This window comes from Myxine glutinosa, unplaced genomic scaffold (genome assembly GCF_964187855.1).
Source record: "Myxine glutinosa unplaced genomic scaffold, kmMyxGlut1.1 SCAFFOLD_1044, whole genome shotgun sequence".
Taxonomy (NCBI): domain Eukaryota; kingdom Metazoa; phylum Chordata; class Myxini; order Myxiniformes; family Myxinidae; genus Myxine; species Myxine glutinosa.
In genome coordinates, this window is record NW_027617139.1 from 9,360 (window position 1) to 32,203 (window position 22,844).

The 22,844-nt window shown below is 41.8% G+C and overlaps 1 protein-coding gene across 1 annotated transcript in view; it reads right to left on the bottom strand.

Annotated features, from left to right (window-relative positions):
* Positions 1–3,504: 3,504 nt before the first annotated feature.
* Positions 3,505–22,844, bottom strand: part of RNF166 (ring finger protein 166) — a gene marked incomplete at its 5' end in the record, with an annotated part of 124,544 nt that continues 105,204 nt past the window's right edge. The window contains 1 exon segment of the mRNA XM_078769068.1: positions 3,505–4,592. Within this exon segment, the coding sequence (XP_078625194.1) occupies positions 4,527–4,592 (66 nt within the window).

Here is a 22,844-nt window from a genome sequence, read left to right on the forward strand (position 1 = left end):
ACATAACCTCCATTCATCTTCGGTGGCAGAGGTAAAAAAGAAAAAGGGGAAGATGATTTTGTGAATCTTTCGCTCATTCCCACATGGAAACATTTCACATGATCTATCAAAAGTTCCCATGGTTGACATCCTTACACAGCGAGTACTCATCGATGGCTGAGTGCACGCGTTGATGGAATCCATCTGTTCTTTCAATGCAAATGTTCAGCCAAATAGTTCGCCATGTTGTCAAGTCCAACAACTTTTGCTGTTGTCATCAACAACAACAAGAAGAACAACAACAACTGTTGCTTGGCACCTTTAAGAACCAGATGGTATTCATAGAATACTTACCCTGCACAGTCAACTTGGTGCGAGCCAACTCTTCTGTTTTTGAACATTGTTTTTCTTTAATCCAATATGGCTGCCAGACCACGTGAGCGATGACATCATACATTTATATTCTCTAATATAATTGTTCCATAAATCACACTCATTACATTCCAAACTGATCAGACGAAGCGTTGTCCCTGTCGAATTATGACGTCATAATTATGGCACCAATGACGTCAGCGTTAACAGCACCTATTCCCCATATGGAGTTATTTACAATGAGCCACATTTCAATTTTTTCCCTGCAGCGGTTTTGGAGATCGGGGTGCAACATTTTTCGGTTTTTCCAAGATGGCGCCTGTACACATGACCTATGACGTCATGATTATCATTAAAATATCCTACAAGAGGAGGCGCTCCTATGGTGAAAATTTCGTGCCCATCAGACCAACAGTTGCTGAGAATTGTTTTTCACAATGATCGGATAAGTGTTGAACTTGTCGAATTATGACGTCATAACGAAGGCACAGATGACATCATCATTAACATATCTTATTCCCCAAGGGGAGAGCTTGACAATGAGCCATGTTTCAATTTTTTCCATTGAGCGGTTTCGGAGATATCGAGGTGTAACTTTTTTCGATTTTTTCCAAGATGGCGTCAGTACCACGTGACCTATGACGTTATAATTATCATTTAAAAATTATACAGGAGGATCCACACATATTCTGAAAATTTTGTGTCCATCAGACTAACAGTTGCAGAGGAATTTTTGTTTTATTCATACTGATCAGATCAAGCATTGTACTTGTCGAATTATGACGTCATAATTAAGGCAGCGATGACATCACCATCAACATATCTTATTCCCCATGGTGAGTACTTGACAATGAGCCACGTTTCAATTTTTTCCATTGAGTGGTTTGGGAGATATAGGTGTAACGTTTTTCCAAAATGGCGTCCATACCACGTGACCTATGACGTCATAATTATGAATAAAAAAAATTATACAGGCGGAGGCGCTTCGATGGTAAAATTTCGTGTCAATCAGACCAACGATTGCCAAGAAAATGAATTTTTAAAATGCAGACGTACGGCACACACACATACGTAACTGAATGCTTAACCCCGCTTTTCGCTTCGCGAGCGCAGGGTAACAACTGTTGCTTGGCACCTTTGGGTCCTTTTGAAACCAAATCACTCATTCACAGTATGGGAGGGAAGGGGATGCAGATACCTGCCTATGGGGGTCACTCATGGACATATGATGAGTATACACACAGACCTTCATACAACCTCCTGGGGATGGGACCCCCAACCTCCCACCGCCCTCCTCCCCCCACATTTTAAATTTATTACATGACAATTTGTCATGTTCTCAGTTATTTATGATGATTACAGTTTAAGCCTAAAATGAAATTATACCTGTGTTGTTTACATAATCAGAATGCACCTTCCCCCACACTCTACCCCGAGCTTTGTGATGATCAGAATGCCCCTCATTTGCTACACTGCACAGCACAGGTGAGATAATAAATTGAGCATTCAATCTTCTTAACCCTTTAAGGCAATCATACACGACCCAATGAACATGGTGTCCATGTTTTGGTGAACGATCCTTGGGAGATGTAAAGACGCGTGTCCGACGTGCAGCAAGGTTAAGCTACAACATCACGGTGAGCAGAAAACCACTTGCATGAGAGAAAGTGCAGGACTCAACATGGACGGATGATCAATCATACCGACGGGCCAAGGGAACATTTGAACACATCTGCTCCATGATCGAGGAGAGACGTTCACTGGGAGCGGTGCACAAGAGAACCTGCAAACGACACCCCATTACCGGCTCCTTCACCTTGAATGTGTCCCATTGACACAAACTCAAATGAGAGACAAGTGGAGAATACAACTTCCTGATGCTGCAATAGTGCACACCTCAAAGTGCCATTAACCCGGTTGTCTTGTCTACAGGAACGTCTTTTTTTTTCTTTTTTTTTGGATACATAATCGAGGCTCGTGAAAGAGCTAACATTTATCACAGAAACAAATCAAACAGACAAACAAACAAAGTATATAAAAAGGGGAGTGGTAGACAAGATTGGGAGAGAAGGGGAAGCACATAAACACAACATTTGAGAGCAGGGACATCGGGAATGTGTGGGAGGGAGAGGGCTTGGGAGGAGGCGTGGGAAGGGGGGGGGGGGGTGGGAGAAGTATAAACACAAGGACACCAAGGACTTCCAGGAAAGAAGTTGGAATTTCAAAAAAGTGGATTTGGGGTGAAATTAGCGGGGATAGAAAAGATCAAGGTTTTGGATGGTGGAAGATAAGAGATGGTGGTGAACAGCTGTTTTAAAGACCTGAAGGGTGGAGTGGGATTGAAGAGAGTGAGGGAGTTTGTTGCAGAGGTGGGAGAAAAGAGGAATGAAGGAGTGAAGGTGAGCAGAGAGTCTTGATTTTGGCAGTTTAACCATAAGAGGGTTGCAGGCAGATCTTGTGCGACCTGTAGGAATATTTGGGGGACAAAGCCCAAAGAGGGCAGGAGGAGCAAGGCCGGAGAGGAGTCGGTAGAAGACAGAAAGACCACCAACCTGCCTGCGGTGAGTAAGTGAAAGGCCCTCGGAGGTAGCTTCATCACGGGAGATTCCAATGATTCTGAAAGCTTTGGTTTGAACAGCGTGAAGACGAGCTAGGTGTGAGGCAGGAGCACCAGCCCAGAGGGGAGAGCAGTATTCCATTGAGCTGCGGATGAAAGCCTTGTATGTGGTGAGGAGCTCAGGTGTGCCAAGGAAGGACTTTGCACGACGGAGGATGCCCAGTCGGCGACTGGCTTTGGAGGCCAGATTTGAAATGTGTTTTCCCAGGTTTCTCAATCTCCCTGCACCCTCGTCGATGTTAAGACGATGTGAGTGCAGAGGTCGATTCCTCATCACTCCTTCCATATAACTGGTGAAAAACATAGTAAGTGTCCGAGTTAAACGGTAGATTTCACCTGAACGCCACACAAGTTGTGACGGTCACATGGAGTTTTTCCAAGTTTTCCGATGCATAAGTAAAGTTTGCGCTACAGACAAAAAAGGCAAAGGAAAACTGTTTTCCAAAGACCACGGTCCTGACTCCAGTCCACGTCAGCAGCTCCACAACGACCGGCATGCCGAGAGCACGTGTTTTCAACGCAAACGTCGAGCAAAAGCTAGTCCAGCGAGATTTATTAGGGATACATCAATAATTACCAATTGTATAGGTACAAATACAAATTGTAAATTTGTATAAATAATAAGCAACTTTCACACTGCATTTTAATACCAATGCAGAGATTTCAGACTGTGCATGGAAAAGAAAAGACATTTGTCAGCAAAGCAACAGCATGGCTGCAGTCGGGCTATCGACCTCGACCTCCCTACTCCCTACGTTCCCCCTCAACTAAAACCTCACATCGAATACCAGGTAGACTTAAAAGGGGAAGTCATTTCACAAGGGGCACCGAGGTTCAACCGAGAATAAACCGCACTTCACTTAATAAACCGCCCTCGGCCGGCTCGCCATCCTGGCTGCAGGCCTGTTCGGCCTTGCTCCCTGCAAGCCCGAGAAAACCAAAAACACGTGCCAACCACAAGGTGGTTCGCAATTGTGGTTTACAGATTAACACAGATATATATGGATAAAGATAGACGGTGACTACAGAACAAAATTAAAATAACGGGATTATGTGGAGGACATGACCTCAACCGACAAACAAAGAAAAATGAGTTACTATGGAAACGCTCATTTCCAGGCTCTAAAGGAACATTTTCTACAAAAATATAAACATCGTTCTTAATTGCAGTGCAAGATGTGAGCAATCGATGGGCTCGGCGTGTGCTAACAGAGAGAGAGAGAGAGAGAGAGAGAGAGAGAGAGAGAGAGAGAGAGATATATATATATTAAAAGATAGAGAAACAGAAAGACTGAGTTGTGAGAGAACAATAAGTCACAAGTGATACAGATTAACCGGAGCTCACAGTGGTTAACTAGGCCAAAAATCATGGTTAACGAGACCAAAAATCATCAACTTCTTACAATCACCAACACTCATCGATCAGAACTCCCTCGATGTCAACATACACAAAACCCTTGTACCATTCCCAGCAAAACGGATGCACAAACTACCAAACGACGATCATTCCTGGTAGCTCCGAGCACCATCGGATACCCACGCGGGTCAATCCGTGGTGTCACTTGTCACACAGCGAGCGCTCGAGCACTGCCTGCAATGTGGCCTCTTCGTCGATGGTGTAATCCTAGGCAGGGACACGAGGAGAGGCCAGAGGTTACACAACCATTTTATATCACTCACACACACACAACAAAATAATTTTGTTAGCCAATAAAATGAAAAGATGCAATTGATAAAACTCAGAAAGAGACCAAAACTTTTTTGCATAGAAAACATTAAATGGACAAAAATCTTAGTGGGGCGAACCAACCATTCAATTAGAAAAATGATTTCAAAATCATCCACCTTGAAGGAAATCAATGTCGCGTGTTTCGTAGCGGAACTATTCATTCAAGAAAAAGTAACAGGCAAACAACACCAGAAGAAGAAAAAAACCAGGCCCACCAAATAGAAAGCAAATTACACCTTGGATACGGAGATTAGAGACACAAAGAGAGAAACTGCGGAAGGAAGTAAGACAAATACAACAGTTCAGGAAAGGACACCCAAAACTAAAAAAGAGAATCCAAAGAATAAAAAACAAACACAAAATCGAAGACAAAGACCTCTAGTGCTTGGGTGCTGAAAACAAACTCAAAATGGAGATGATAGCAAGGAAGATAAAAACAAGCTATGAAGAAGGAAACAACCGGAGAAAACAAACTCAAAATAGAGATGACAGCAATGAAGATTGAAACAAACTATGAAGAAGGAAACAACTGGAGAAAACAAACTCAAAATAGAGATGACCGTAATGAAATTGTGTCGAAGTTGAACCCAGGTGTTTTTTTTTTTTTTTTTTTTTTTTTTTTGTATACAAGATCGAGGCTCGTGAAAGAGCGAACATTAATCACACAGAAAGACAAACAGACACACAAAACAAATAACATCGGGAGCGGTAGACAAGATGGGGAGAGAGGGGGAAGGACACAAACACAACATTTGAGAGCAGGGACCGAGAGACATGGAGACATCGAGAGAACTGTGGGAGGGAGAGGGCTTTGGGGGGGAGGCATGGGAAGGGGGGGGGGGGGGGGTGGGAGAGGTATAAAACATATGGACACTGCCAAGACTTCCAGGAAAGAAGTTGGAATTTCAAACAAGGTGGATCTGGGGTGAATTAGTGGGGGTAGAAAAGATCAAGGTTTTGGATGGGGGAAGATAAGAGATGGTGGTGAACAGCTGTTTTGAAGACCTGGATGGAGGAGTGTGATTGAAGTGAGTGTGGGAGTTTGTTCCAGAGGCGGGAGAAAAGAGGAATGAAAGAGTGAAGGTGAGCAGAGAGCCGAGATTTCGGCAGTTTAACCATCAGAGGGTGGCTGGCAGATCTTGTGCGACCTGTAGGAATATTTGGGGGACAGAGCACAGAGAGAGCTGGGGGAGCAAGGCCGGAGAGGAGTCGGTAGAAGACAGAAAGACCACCTACCTGCCTGCGGTGAGTGAGTGAAAGGCCCTCAGAGATAGCTTCATCGCGGGAGATTCCAATGATTCTGAAAGCTTTGGATTCAACAGCGTGAAGCCGAGCCAGGTGTGAGGCAGGAGCACCAGCCCATAGGGGAGAACAGTATTCCATTGAGCTGCGGATGAAAGCCTTGTATGTGGTGAGGAGCTCAGGTGTGCCTAGGAAGGACTTCGCACGACGGAGGATGCCCAGTCGGCGACTGGCTTTGGAGGCCAGCTTGGAAATGTGGTTTTCCCAAGAAAGATCATGGCAGATGGTGAGACCCAAAAGCTTGAGCGACAGAACTTCTTGGAGAGGATTGTTGAGAAAGTAGATGGGAGGGTTGTCCAGTCGATCTTTTCGGAGAGACATAGTAAGAGTGTGAGATTTGTCAGGATTGAAAGACATGTTCCACATGTTTGACCAGTCTGTGATTTTGTCCAGGTCTTCAGAGAGTGAGGAGGCTGCAGACTGCCGATCTGAGGGAAGAGGAATGGAGCGGCAGAGAGTGGAGTCATCAGCAAAGAGATACAGAGGATTTTCCAGAGAGTCGGAGAGATCATTGATAAAGACCAGAAAAAGCACAGGGCCCAGCACACTGCCTTGGGGAACTCCAGCCTGAACGGGAAGGGGAGATGAGAGAAATCCATTCAGGGCCACACGTTGACTACGACCAGAGAGGAAGTCCGCAAGCCATGCATGGAGATTTCCATGGATACCATAGGAGGAGAGTTTGGTGAGCAGAGCTGGGTGCCAGACCGTATCGAAGGCACGTGATATGTCAAGGGAGACAGCTCTGATTTCCTGTTTGGCATTGAGGACCTCCATCCATTGTTGAGACAGCAGAAGCAGCATGTCCAGAGTAGAGTGACCTGGTCTGAAACCAAATTGATGATCAGAGATCAAGTCATTGGAGAAGAGGAAGGATTTCATATCCGAAGCAATGATGGATTCCATGACTTTGCTGATAATTGGGAGCAGGCTGATTGGTCTGTAGTTGCAAGGATCTGTTTTTGCACCTTTTTTGTGTAAAGCGGTAATGTTTGCTGATTTCCAGGATGCTGGCAGATGACCTTGAGCAAAGGATAGGGTGAAAAGAACAGAGAGAGGGTGAGATAGAGCGGCAGAGCAGGATTTTAAGACCCGTGGGCTGATGCCATCTGGTCCAGTTGCAGAATCAGAGTCGAGGTTTGACAAAAACTCCTCCACCTTGTCAGGAGAGAAGGTCACAGAGTCCAGGAGCAGTTTGGTTCGACTGGGAAAGGTGGGAACAGAGAGAGATGGGTTTGGAACTAAGGATTTTGAGGCAAACACAGAGTTGAGGCATTCGGCTTTGTCACGTGCGATGTCAACTTTGTGGCCATTTGAGGTAAGGGAGGGGATGGAGGGGGAACAAACACCAGAAACGGATTTGACCAGACGCCACCAGGATTTGGAGGAAGGAGACAGGTTTGAGAGTTCATTCTTGAGTGAGGAGAGATAGTGCTTCCTGGCACTCCTGAGGGTAGACACACACTTGTTCCGAGCTTGGTGGAAGGAACTGAGATTTCCTTCAGTTGGATTAGCCTTCCAAGAGGCAAAGGCAAGTTGTTTCAGGGCAACTGCCTCACCACAAGATTCAGTGTACCATGGACGGGAGGAAGGGTAAGACAACTGAAGGCGAGATGGGATAAATCTGTGCATGAGAGAGATCAGTTTGCTTTGGAAGAATTCCCAGGAAGAATTGATGTCAGAGGCAGTGGAGATGGGAGACCAATCCAGACGATTGATGGCTGCTTGAAGACCGTCCCAGTCGGCCTGAGTGAAATGCCAGACTCGTCGACGCTGAGGAGGCTCTCTGAGAATGGCCAGAGAGATGTCCACTTTGACAAGCACATGATCAGAAGAACCGATTGGAGCAGAAGAAGAGCAGCAGACATTAGCAGGGAAGTTAGTCATAACCAAGTCTAGAAGAGAAGATACTCCATTGGCTGAGATCCGGGTCGGGAAATTGACAGATTGTGTCAATCCCAGTGAGTCACAGAAGTCCTTTGCTGAGGTGCCATGACTGGTGAGAGAGGAACCCACACCCAACCAGGTGGCATGATGACAATTGAAGTCACCACATATGAGGAAGAGAGAGTTGGGATGAGTGGATAGAAGTTGGTCCATGTTGTCAGACAGTGAAATGTAGATGGAGTCATCACTGTTTGGGGGACGGTACAGAACACATATGAACAAAAGGTGGGAGCGGAGAGGAAGCCGTAGCCAGAGGTACTCCTGGGGGTGAGGAGGAGAGAGGGCAGTGCAAGGAGAGTGAGGAAGAGAGTTTTTGATAAAGATAGCCACCCCACCACCAGGCCGAGGCTCAGGTCTATCATACCGGAGGAGGGAGTAACCAGGAAGAGATATTAAGGAATCAGAGACATCTTGAAGGAGGAAAGTCTCTGTTGAGCAGAACAAGTCTGGATTGTCAGAAGCAACCTGTATGGAGAGATCAGTCAGGTTTGAGCGAAGGCCCCGGATGTTTGAGGTCCATACCGTTAATGAAGAGAGAGGGGGAGCATCGGGTACAGGACAGGGGAGGGGAGGAGTAGGGTAAGATGAAGGATGAGAGGGGGAGGTAGGGAGAGCAGTTGTTAGTGTGTCAGCGATTGCAGAAGAGTTCCAAGAAAGGGAAGGATGAGGAGGATGAAAGGTTTGAAGGTGAAGGGATGAGGCACAGAGAGGGGTTGTTTGAGGGGGGGCAGAGGAAAGAAGAAGGTTGGGGGGGGTGGAGGTATGAGATTGAAGGGAGACGAAGTGGGGAGGAGGCAGCTTTGAGGAGGAGGGGGGAGGAGGGAGAATTGGAGAGGAATGGTATGGGGGGAGATTTGAATGGGAGGGGTTGGGGGGGAGTTTTGAAGGGGAGGAGTGAGGGGGGAGTTTAGGAGGGGAAGGGCAAGGGGGGAGTTCAGGAGTGGAAGGGCAAGGGGGGAGTTCAGGAGTGGAGGGGTAGGGGGGGAGTTTAAGAGTGGCGGGGCAAGGGGGGAGTTTAGGAGTGTAGGTGCAAGGGGAGGGATTTGGATGGGAGGGGCAAGAGGGGAGTTTAGAAAGTGGATGATTAATGAAAGACGAACATTGAAAACAAATTGGGTTTGTTGTGATTTTCAAGTTAGCAATCCGGTTCAGAATGATGGAGGAGGGATGGAATGAATGTGAATTTAGACCATGTAGTGAGGGAGACGTATAAGATATTGAATTTCTTTTTTTTGAGGTGGAATGAGTTGGAGAGGAAATTGAGAAAAGCCTTTTAAATAGGAAGAAAAACAGCGTGTTGTAAAATACCACTGAGTAAAACACTGAAGGGGAAAGGTTATACATATTTAAATAATATTTAAACAGAACCGTGAACAATCTTATGTGCACAAAAATACCAACGGGGGGAGAGCCGAGAGGGACCACCACGAGTCACGTGAAGGGCAAACGGTGGATCAATTTGTTATGTTGTCTGTCTCCTGTCTGTGTTATGCTGTCTCCAACCACTGAGAGGCTTCTATAAGAACTCGGACGAACATCGCTCCGAGACATTCCTGTTACATTTATTCTGTGTGATAGTGTATACTCGAATGGTGCGTATATCTAGATGATCCAGGCTTGCTTGCTCTAATTGCTAATTGATTGATACTTCCATGATTACGGAATACTGATACAATGCTTGATGATTTCTTACAGGTGTTGCCAGAGATCGAAACTGAATTAAACCTACTATTGGGACAATGTTGTATATCTTGATTTCTTTCAACAATTAATTCAGTTTCTTCTCTTTGTCTCGAACGAGTACGACATGGCTCATAAGCTAATCCAAGTTCCAGTCTTCGGCGCGGATCCCCAGGCGATGGACACGGCCACGCAGCTGACACATTGGCTGAAGATCTTGGCTAATCAATTCAATTCCCAGGAGGTAATCACTGCGGACACGAAGCTCGCAGTGCTGCAATCCAAGGTGCACCATACGGTGTACATGTCTATTGAACAGTGCGTGACGTACGATGCTGCTGTGGCCGAGCTGAAACGTATCTACATAAAAAAACGAAGCATGGTCTACTCCAGACATTTGCTTGCGTCTCGTCGACAACAGCCCACGGAGACCTTAGACCAATTCGCTCAAGACCTCCGACGGCTACTGAAGGACAGTACCCCTACACCCAGGACAGCACCCATGAACAAGTCTGTGATGACCTTGTCCGCGATGCTTTTGTCAGGTCTGAGATCGGCAGTCGTCAGACAAAGACTACTTGAAGAACCCGACTTGACCCTAGAAGAAGCTCTTCGGTTATCTCACGTGTACACCGAAGTGCGGGAACAATCCGACGCGTATGAACACCCATACGTCACTGCGGGGATATCTCGACAGACACGACCGGAGAGAGCTACCGCCGAGCTCGAGGATGCAGCACCTGCACCTCCGCCGGAATCGGGGACAACAGAGACACTCGAGGATCCCGATCCGGGGTTGACGGCGGCAGCTGCTGCCGGACCTAAGCCAGGAAGTAACGCTAAGTGCTATTTCTGCAGGAACCGGAACCATCTCAGGTCAGTTTGTCCGGCTAAGGAAGCAAAGTGTCATTTGTTCACAAAGATGGGCCACTTTGCAAAAGTTTGTCGAGCTTCGCGAGGCCGGCGAGCTCGCTCGACGTTGAATGTGCTTATCTCCGCGCCCGCGGTACAAACGGTGCATGGTGTGCCTCACCCGACCTTGAGTGGGATCGCGCCTCTCCATGGGCCTGGAGCTGAGAGCTCGACATTGGTGAGACTCGCCGCGCCGACGAAACAATTCGCTCAATCACTTCAGTACGCGGCACGACCGTCCTTGACAGAAATTCTTTCAACGCCCAGCCAACTTCCGGGATCGGCCACCTGATCGGTGAACACTGGCTTCGAAACTCCGCGCGTGGCACGAGCGCCCTCTGGAGGCAGCACGATTGACCTTGCGATCTACTTTGACTACACGAAAGGCGAACGCTGGCTTCAAAATTCCACGCGTGGCACGAGCGCCCCCGGAGGCGGCACGATCGACCTACAAGCTACTTTGACTGCACGAAAGCTGGGATCTTCGCGCGTGGCACGAGCGCCCTCTGGAGGCGGCACGACTGGCCTACAAGCAAATTCAACGGCACAAAAGACATTAGCTGGCGTCGGATCCACACGCGAGGCTCGAGTGCCTGCTCTTGACGATTCTACATCTACAGGGCCACCTGGCCTGTCACGTGCGATTATCCCACTCATGATTGAAGGAATTTTTGCAAATGCTTTAATTGACACAGGATCCACTGATAGTTATGTTCATTTTCGACTTGTACAGAGACATGGATGGCCGATTCTAAGGACAAGACGCAGAATCTTCATGGCTTCTCAGGGGCTATGGCTTAGCACAAAGGGGGAATGTCGTCTGAAGCTTGTCATTCAGGGTCGAATGTTTCCGGATGTGCATTTAATGGTCTTACCAGCATTATGTGCAGAAGTTTTGTTAGAACATGATTTTCTCCAGCGACATGGGCGCTTGGAAATGGAATTTGGTGGTACTGATACTCTTGCTGTGTGTGCTCTTGCAGGGATGGAAATTGAGCCACTGTTGCTGTTTCCCAATATGACCACAGACTGTACACCTGCTGCGGTTAAATCGCAACGCCACTCACGAGCTGACATGCAATTCATTGCGGAAGAGACCGCAGCTACTAAAGGAAGGTATCATAGAACCTAGTCGGTCGCCTTGGCGGGCCCAAGTTCTGGTGGTACAGACCGAATCACATCGCAAACGCATGGTAATCGACTATTCGCAGACGATTAATCGGTTTACCCAATTGGATGCCTACCCACTCCCGGGAATGGACTCCCTGGTACGACAGGTGGCACAGTACTCGGTCTACAGCACTTTCGATCTCCGTAGTGCGTATCATCAGATCCCCATCTCCGCGGCGGATCGCATCTATACTGCGTTCAAATCAGGCCAGAGGTTGTACCAGTTCACCCGGCTACCTTTCGGGGTCACGAATGGGGTTTCGTGTTTTCAAAGGGCTATGGACGACCTCATCGCTAAGGAGAACTTAACCGATGTCTTTGTTTATCTGGATAATCTCATGGTTTGCGGGTATGACAAAGAACATCATGATGCTAATCTGAAGCGCTTCCTCGAGGTCGCGCACAGGTATCGCTTGACTATGAATGAGGCTAAATGTCGCTACTCTGCTCGCACGATAGATCTCCTGGGGTACACCGTGACCCACGGCTCTGTCGCTCCGGGATAAGGAGCGTCTGCGACCCTTGCTCGACATGGCCCCGCCCTGCGATCGTGCTTCGTTGAAGCGTGCTCTCGGCCTGTTTGCTCATTATTCCAAGTGGGTTCAAAATTTTTCCGCAAAGCTCCACCCACTTGTGCATTGCGATGGGTTCCCTATGAGTCTCGCTGCCAAGGCCACTTTTCATGGCCTTAAGTCCGACATCGCTGGCGCCGCTGTGTCGACGATTGACGAAAATAAATCTTGTTTTGGAAAGCGATGCGTCGGATCATGCGATAGCTGCGACACTCTCTCAGATGGGGGGGGGGGGGGGGGGGGGGCTCTGGCCTTCTTTTCAAGGACTCTCTCCTCCACGGAACGGCAGCATTCGTCAGTCAAAAAGGAGGCGTATGCCATCGTCAAGTCGATCAGGCATTGACGTCCCTATTTGCTTGGACAATGTTTCCAAATTATCACAGATCAACAGAGCGTTGCATTTATGTACGACACGCAGCATGCTCAACGCATTAAGAATGAGAAAATCACTCGCTGGTGGATCGAGTTCACCGATTTCTGCTACACAATCAAATATCGCCCAGGGCGGGATAACCTTGTTGCTGATGCTTTATCGCGGCTGGCGATGTGTGCGAGCCTCACCTCTTTTGAGGACCTGCGCCTTCTTCATGACACCTTGTGCCATCCCGGCGTGACGTGTTTCGCTCATTACGTGCACAGTCGTAACTTGCCCGATTCCGTTGAGGATATTCGTCAGCTCTGTCGCACTTGTTCTGTATGCGCTGAACTCAAACCTCGCTTCTACAACCCTCCTATGGGCACGCTAGTCCAAGCCACTAGGCCGTGGGAGAGATTGGCGATGGATTTCAAAGGACCACTGCCGGCGTCCCCGGCTTCGAGTAATTCTCGTTATCTCACGATCGTTGATGAGTTCTCTAGATTCCCTTTTGCTTTCCCGTGCGGAGATATGTCTGCTGCTACGGTTATCCGGTGCCTGCAGATCTTGTTTTCTATGTTTGGGAATCCGGCCTATGTGCACACCGATCATGGCGCGGTGTTCTTGTCCCAGGATGTGAGGAACATCTTGCTCCAGCATAATGTCGCTTCTAGCTATACTACTCCATATAGGCTACAGGCGAATGGACAGGTCGAACGCTTTAATGGCATTATATGGAGGGCCGTTACTCTGAGTCTTAAGTCCCGCAGCCTAGGACTAGACAAATGGGCTTGGTCAGTAGCCGGGGCATTAAGCTCGATCCGGACTTTATTGTGTACTGCTACCAATCAAACTCCCCACGAACGGATGTTTCGTTACCCGAGGCATTCAGGTAGTACCCGACCTTTACCGGGTCAGCTTGCTGAGCCGGGACCGGCTTTTCTCAAACGTGCAGTTCGCATGAGTAAATATGACCCACTGATGGATAAGGTGCAGGTTCTCCAGGCTAACCCCAAGCACGCTCGTGTGTTGTTGCCCAATGGACAGGAGTCTACGGTCTCAGTACGCCACCTGGCCCCATGCGGGGAAGTTGACGAACCAGCTTACGATCCCGTTGATCCGCCCGTTGATCCGCCGATGGAATATCTGCCGGCTTCCTCAACGCTACATGCACCCGATCCGGCTGGCCCTGTGGGGCTACCGCCGTCACCCGATTTAGGCGGCTACTCTGACGCGGGGGAATCCGGTCTTGGGGATGTAGTACCCGGTAGTTACCGGACTCGCGCCGGGAGAGAGATTCGCCGCCCCGATCTCTATGGATGGACTGACTGACATGGACTGGCAACTGCCGCCCACTGATATTACTCTGCTGCTATGTACTGCTCGCTTGATTCTGCCGACGCAGAAGTGCAGTTCTAACGGCGGGGAGAATGTAATGAAATTGTGTCTAAGTTGAACCCAGGTGTTATGCTGTCTCAAACCACTGAGAGGCTTCTATTAGAACTCGGACGAACATCGCTCCGAGACATTCCTGTGACATTTATTCTGTGTGATAGTGTATACTCGAATGGTGCGTAAATCTAGATGATCCAGGCTTGCTTGCTCTAATTGCTAATTGATTGCTACTTCCATGATTACGGAATACTGATACAATGCTTGATGATTTCTTACAGGTGTTGCCAGAGATCGAAACTGAATTAAACCTACTATTGGGACAATGTTGTATATCTTGATTTCTTACAACAATGACAGCAAGGAAGACAAGAACAAATTATGAAGAAGGAAACAACAGGAGAAAACAAACTCAAAACAGAGATGATAGCAAGGAAGATAAAAACTAACTACGAAGAAGGAAACAACAGGAGAAAACAAACTCAAAATAGAGATGATAGCAAGGAGGATAAAAACAAACTATGAAGAAGGAAACAACAGGAGAAAACAAACTCAAAATAGAGATGAAGAAGCAATGAAGCAATGAAGCAACGATGAAGAAGCAATGAAGATTAAAACAAACTATGAAGAAGGAAACAACAGGAGAAAAGAAACTCGAAGAAGAAGAAGGAAACAACAGGAGAAAACAAACTCAAAATAGAGATGATAGCAATGAAGATAAAAACAAACTATGAAGAAGGAAACAACAGGAGAAAACAAACTCAAATTAGAGATGACAGCAATGAAGATAAAACCAAACTATGAAGAAGGAAACAACAGGAGAAAACAAACTCAAATTAGAGATGACAGCAATGAAGATTAAAACAAACTATGAAGAAGGAAACAACAGGAGAAAACAAACTCAAAATAGAGATGATAGCAAGGAAGATAATAACAAACTATGAAGAAGGAAACAACCGGAGAAAACAAACTCAAAATAGAGATGATAGCAAGGACGATTAAAAGAAACTATGAAGAAGGAAACAACAGGAGAAAACAAACTCAAAATAGAGATGATAGCAAGGAAGATTAAAAGAAACTATGAAGAAGGAAACAACAGGAGAAAACAAACTCAAATTAGAGATGATAGCAAGGAAGATAAAAACAAACTATGAAGAAGGAAACAACCGGAGAAAACAAACTCAAAATAGAGATGACAGCAATGACGATAAAAACAAACTATGAAGAAGGAAACAACAGGAGAAAACAAACTCAAAATAGAGATGATAGCAATGAAGATTAAAACAAACTATGAAGAAGGAAACAACAGGAGAAAACAAACTCAAAATAGAGATGATAGCAAGGAAGATAAAAACAAACTATGAAGAAGGAAACAACCGGAGAAAACAAACTCAAAATAGAGATGATAGCAATGAAGATTAAAACAAACTATGAAGAAGGAAACAACAGGAGAAAACAAACTCAAAATAGAGATGATAGCAAGGAAGATAAAAACAAACTATGAAGAAGGAAACAACCGGAGAAAAGAAACTCAAAATAGAGATGATAGCAATGAAGATAAAAACAAACTATGAAGAAGGAAACAACAGGAGAAAACAAACTCAAAATAGAGATGATAGCAATGAAGATTAAAACAAACTATGAAGAAGGAAACAACCGGAGAAAACAAACTCAAAATAGAGATGATAGCAATGAAGATAAAAACAAACTATGAAGAAGGAAACAACAGGAGAAAACAAACTCAAAATAGAGATGATAGCAATGAAGATTAAAACAAACGATGAAGAAGGAAACAACAGGAGAAAACAAACTCAAAATAGAGATGATAGCAATGAAGATTAAAACAAACTATGAAGAAGGAAACAACAGGAGAAAACAAACTCAAAATAGAGATGATAGCAAGGAAGATAAAAACAAACTATGAAGAAGGAAACAACATGGAGAAAACAAACTCAAAATAGAGTTGATAGCAATGAAGATTAAAACAAACTATGAAGGAAACAACCAGAGAAAACAAACTCAAAATAGAGATGAAAGCAATGAAGATTAAAACAAATATGAAGAAGGAAACAACAGGAGAAAACAAACTCAAAATAGAGATGATAGCAATGAAGATTAAAACAAACTATGAAGAAGGAAACAACAGGAGAAAACAAACTCAAAATAGAGATGATAGCAAGGAAGATAAAAACAAACTATGAAGAAGGAAACAACAGGAGAAAACAAACTCAAAATAGAGATGATAGCAAGGAAGATAAAAACAAACTATGAAGAAGGAAACAACAGGAGAAAACAAACTCAAAATAGAGATGACAGCAATGAAGATTAAAACAAACTATGAAGAAGGAAACAACAGGAGAAAACAAACTCAAAATAGAGATGATAGCAATGAAGATAAAAACAAACTATGAAGAAGGAAACAACAGGAGAAAACAAACTCAAAATAGAGATGACAGCAATGAAGATTAAACAAACTATGAAGAAGGAAACAACAGGAGAAAACAAACTCAAAATAGAGATGATAGCAATGAAGATAAAAACAAACTATGAAGAAGGAAACAACAGGAGAAAACAAACTCAAAATAGAGATGACAGCAATGAAGATTAAAACAAACTATGAAGGAAACAACCAGAGAAAACAAACTCAAAATAGAGATGATAGCAATGAAGATTAAAACAAACTATGAAGAAGGAAACAACAGGAGAAAACAAACTCAAAATAGAGATGATAGCAATGAAGATAAAAACAAACTATGAAGAAGGAAACAACCGGAGAAAACAAACTCAAAATAGAGATGATAGCAAGGAAGATAAAAACAAACTATGAAGAAGGAAACAACCGGAGAAAACAAACTCAAAATAGAGATGATAGCAATGAAGATAAAAACAAACTATGAAGAAGGAAACAACAGGAGAAAACAAACTCAAAATAGAGATGATAGCAAGGAAGATAAAAACAAACTATGAAGAAGGAAACAACCAGAGAAAACAAACTCAAAATAGAGATGATAGCAATGAAGATAAAAACAAACTATGAAGAAGGAAACAACAGGAGAAAACAAACTCAAAATAGAGATGATAGCAAGGAAGATAAAAACTAACTATGAAGAAGGAAACAACCGGAGAAAACAAACTCAAAATAGAGATGATAGCAATGAAGATAAAAACAAACTATGAAGAAGGAAACAACAGGAGAAAACAAACTCAAAATAGAGATGACAGCAATGAAGATAAAAACAAACTATGAAGAAGGAAACAACCGGAGAAAACAAACTCAAAATAGAGATGACAGCAATGAAGATTAAAAGAAACTATGAAGAAGGAAACAACAGGAGAAAACAAACTCAAAATAGAGATGACAGCAATGAAGATAAAAACAAACTATGAAGAAGGAAACAACAGGAGAAAACAAACTCAAAATAGAGATGATAGCAAGGAAGATTAAAAGAAACTATGAAGAAGGAAACAACAGGAGAAAACAAACTCAAAATAGAGATGATAGCAATGAAGATTAAAACAAACTATGAAGAAGGAAACAACAGGAGAAAACAAACTCAAAATAGAGATGATAGCAAGGAAGATAAAAACAAACTATGAAGAAGGAAACAACAGGAGAAAACAAACTCAAAATAGAGATGATAGCAAGGAAGATAAAAACAAACTACGAAGAAGGAAACAACAGGAGAAAACAAACTCAAAATAGAGATGATAGCAAGGAAGATAAAAACAAACTATGAAGAAGGAAACAACAGGAGAAAACAAACTCAAAATATAGATGATAGCAATGACGATAAAAACAAACTATGAAGAAGGAAACAACAGGAGAAAACAAACTCAAAATAGAGATGATAGCAAGGAAGATAAAAACAAACTATGAAGAAGGAAACAACCGGAGAAAACAAACTCAAAATAGAGATGATAGCAATGAAGATTAAAACAAACTATGAAGAAGGAAACAACAGGAGAAAACAAACTCAAAATAGAGATGATAGCAAGGAAGATAAAAACAAACTATGAAGAAGGAAACAACCGGAGAAAACAAACTCAAAATAGAGATGATAGCAATGAAGATTAAAACAAACTATGAAGAAGGAAACAACAGGAGAAAACAAACTCAAAATAGAGATGATAGCAAGGAAGATAAAAACAAACTATGAAGAAGGAAACAACCGGAGAAAACAAACTCAAAATAGAGATGATAGCAAGGACGATTAAAAGAAACTATGAAGAAGGAAACAACAGGAGAAAACAAACTCAAATTAGAGATGATAGCAAGGAAGATAAAAACAAACTATGAAGAAGGAAACAACCGGAGAAAACAAACTCAAAATAGAGATGATAGCAAGGAAGATTAAAAGAAACTATGAAGAAGGAAACAACAGGAGAAAACAAACTCAAAATAGAGATGATAGCAAGGAAGATTAAAAGAAACTATGAAGAAGGAAACAACAGGAGAAAACAAACTCAAATTAGAGATGATAGCAAGGAAGATAAAAACAAACTATGAAGAAGGAAACAACCGGAGAAAACAAACTCAAAATAGAGATGACAGCAATGACGATAAAAACAAACTATGAAGAAGGAAACAACAGGAGAAAACAAACTCAAAATAGAGATGATAGCAATGAAGATTAAAACAAACTATGAAGAAGGAAACAACAGGAGAAAACAAACTCAAAATAGAGATGATAGCAAGGAAGATAAAAACAAACTATGAAGAAGGAAACAACCGGAGAAAACAAACTCAAAATAGAGATGATAGCAATGAAGATTAAAACAAACTATGAAGAAGGAAACAACAGGAGAAAACAAACTCAAAATAGAGATGATAGCAAGGAAGATAAAAACAAACTATGAAGAAGGAAACAACCGGAGAAAACAAACTCTAAATAGAGATGATAGCAATGAAGATAAAAACAAACTATGAAGAAGGAAACAACAGGAGAAAACAAACTCAAAATAGAGATGATAGCAATGAAGATTAAAACAAACTATGAAGAAGGAAACAACCGGAGAAAACAAACTCAAAATAGAGATGATAGCAATGAAGATTAAAACAAACTATGAAGGAAACAACCAGAGAAAACAAACTCAAAATAGAGATGATAGCAATGAAGATTAAAACAAATATGAAGAAGGAAACAACAGGAGAAAACAAACTCAAAATAGAGATGATAGCAAGGAAGATAAAAACAAACTATGAAGAAGGAAACAACTGGAGAAAACAAACTCAAAATAGAGATGATAGCAATGAAGATTAAAACAAACTATGAAGAAGGAAACAACAGGAGAAAACAAACTCAAAATAGAGATGATAGCAAGGAAGATAAAAACAAACTATGAAGAAGGAAACAACCGGAGAAAACAAACTCAAAATAGAGATGATAGCAATGAAGATAAAAACAAACTATGAAGAAGGAAACAACAGGAGAAAACAAACTCAAAATAGAGATGACAGCAATGAAGATTAAAACAAACTATGAAGGAAACAACCAGAGAAAACAAACTCAAAATAGAGATGATAGCAATGAAGATTAAAACAAACTATGAAGAAGGAAACAACAGGAGAAAACAAACTCAAAATAGAGATGATAGCAATGAAGATAAAAACAAACTATGAAGAAGGAAACAACCGGAGAAAACAAACTCAAAATAGAGATGATAGCAAGGAAGATAAAAACAAACTATGAAGAAGGAAACAACCGGAGAAAACAAACTCAAAATAGAGATGATAGCAATGAAGATAAAAACAAACTATGAAGAAGGAAACAACAGGAGAAAACAAACTCAAAATGGAGATGTTGGCAAGGAAGATAAAAACAAACTATGAAGAAGGAAACAACCGGAGAAAACAAACTCAAGATAGAGATGATAGCAATGAAGATAAAAACAAACTATGAAGAAGGAAACAACAGGAGAAAACAAACTCAAAATAGAGATGATAGCAAGGAAGATAAAAACTAACTATGAAGAAGGAAACAACCGGAGAAAACAAACTCAAAATAGAGATGATAGCAATGAAGATAAAAACAAACTATGAAGAAGGAAACAACAGGAGAAAACAAACTCAAAATAGAGATGATAGCAAGGAAGATAAAAACAAACTATGAAGAAGGAAACAACCGGAGAAAACAAACTCAAAATAGAGATGATAGCAATGAAGATTAAAACAAACTATGAAGAAGGAAACAACAGGAAAAAACAAACTCAAAATAGAGATGATAGCAAGGAAGATAAAAACAAACTATGAAGAAGGAAACAACTGGAGAAAAGAAACTCAAAATAGAGATGATAGCAATGAAGATAAAAACAAACTATGAAGAAGGAAACAACAGGAGAAAACAAACTCAAAATAGAGATGATAGCAATGAAGATTAAAACAAACTATGAAGAAGGAAACAACCGGAGAAAACAAACTCAAAATAGAGATGATAGCAATGAAGATAAAAACAAACTATGAAGAAGGAAACAACAGGAGAAAACAAACTCAAAATAGAGATGATAGCAATGAAGATAAAAACAAACTATGAAGAAGGAAACAACCGGAGAAAACAAACTCAAAATAGAGATGATAGCAATGAAGATAAAAACAAACTATGAAGAAGGAAACAACAGGAGAAAACAAACTCAAAATAGAGATGATAGCAATGAAGATTAAAACAAACGATGAAGAAGGAAACAACAGGAGAAAACAAACTCAAAATAGAGATGATAGCAATGAAGATTAAAACAAACTATGAAGAAGGAAACAACAGGAGAAAACAAACTCAAAATAGAGATGATAGCAAGGAAGATAAAAACAAACTATGAAGAAGGAAACAACATGGAGAAAACAAACTCAAAATAGAGTTGATAGCAATGAAGATTAAAACAAACTATGAAGGAAACAACCAGAGAAAACAAACTCAAAATAGAGATGAAAGCAATGAAGATTAAAACAAATATGAAGAAGGAAACAACAGGAGAAAACAAACTCAAAATAGAGATGATAGCAATGAAGATTAAAACAAACTATGAAGAAGGAAACAACAGGAGAAAACAAACTCAAAATAGAGATGATAGCAAGGAAGATAAAAACAAACTATGAAGAAGGAAACAACAGGAGAAAACAAACTCAAAATAGAGATGATAGCAAGGAAGATAAAAACAAACTATGAAGAAGGAAACAACAGGAGAAAACAAACTCAAAATAGAGATGACAGCAATGAAGATTAAAACAAACTATGAAGAAGGAAACAACAGGAGAAAACAAACTCAAAATAGAGATGATAGCAATGAAGATAAAAACAAACTATGAAGAAGGAAACAACAGGAGAAAACAAACTCAAAATAGAGATGACAGCAATGAAGATTAAAACAAACTATGAAGAAGGAAACAACAGGAGAAAACAAACTCAAAATAGAGATGATAGCAATGAAGATAAAAACAAACTATGAAGAAGGAAACAACAGGAGAAAACAAACTCAAAATAGAGATGACAGCAATGAAGATTAAAACAAACTATGAAGGAAACAACCAGAGAAAACAAACTCAAAATAGAGATGATAGCAATGAAGATTAAAACAAACTATGAAGAAGGAAACAACAGGAGAAAACAAACTCAAAATAGAGATGATAGCAATGAAGATAAAAACAAACTATGAAGAAGGAAACAACCGGAGAAAACAAACTCAAAATAGAGATGATAGCAAGGAAGATAAAAACAAACTATGAAGAAGGAAACAACCGGAGAAAACAAACTCAAAATAGAGATGATAGCAATGAAGATAAAAACAAACTATGAAGAAGGAAACAACAGGAGAAAACAAACTCAAAATAGAGATGATAGCAAGGAAGATAAAAACAAACTATGAAGAAGGAAACAACCAGAGAAAACAAACTCAAAATAGAGATGATAGCAAGGAAGATAAAAACAAACTATGAAGAAGGAAACAACCGGAGAAAACAAACTCAAAATAGAGATGACAGCAATGACGATAAAAACTAACTATGAAGAAGGAAACAACCGGAGAAAACAAACTCAAAATAGAGATGATAGCAATGAAGATAAAAACAAACTATGAAGAAGGAAACAACAGGAGAAAACAAACTCAAAATAGAGATGACAGCAATGAAGATAAAAACAAACTATGAAGAAGGAAACAACCGGAGAAAACAAACTCAAAATAGAGATGACAGCAATGAAGATTAAAAGAAACTATGAAGAAGGAAACAACAGGAGAAAACAAACTCAAAATAGAGATGACAGCAATGAAGATAAAAACAAACTATGAAGAAGGAAACAACAGGAGAAAACAAACTCAAAATAGAGATGATAGCAAGGAAGATTAAAAGAAACTATGAAGAAGGAAACAACAGGAGAAAACAAACTCAAAATAGAGATGATAGCAATGAAGATTAAAACAAACTATGAAGAAGGAAACAACAGGAGAAAACAAACTCAAAATAGAGATGATAGCAAGGAAGATAAAAACAAACTATGAAGAAGGAAACAACAGGAGAAAACAAACTCAAAATAGAGATGATAGCAAGGAAGATAAAAACAAACTACGAAGAAGGAAACAACAGGAGAAAACAAACTCAAAATAGAGATGATAGCAAGGAAGATAAAAACAAACTATGAAGAAGGAAACAACAGGAGAAAACAAACTCAAAATATAGATGATAGCAATGACGATAAAAACAAACTATGAAGAAGGAAACAACAGGAGAAAACAAACTCAAAATAGAGATGATAGCAAGGAAGATAAAAACAAACTATGAAGAAGGAAACAACCGGAGAAAACAAACTCAAAATAGAGATGATAGCAATGAAG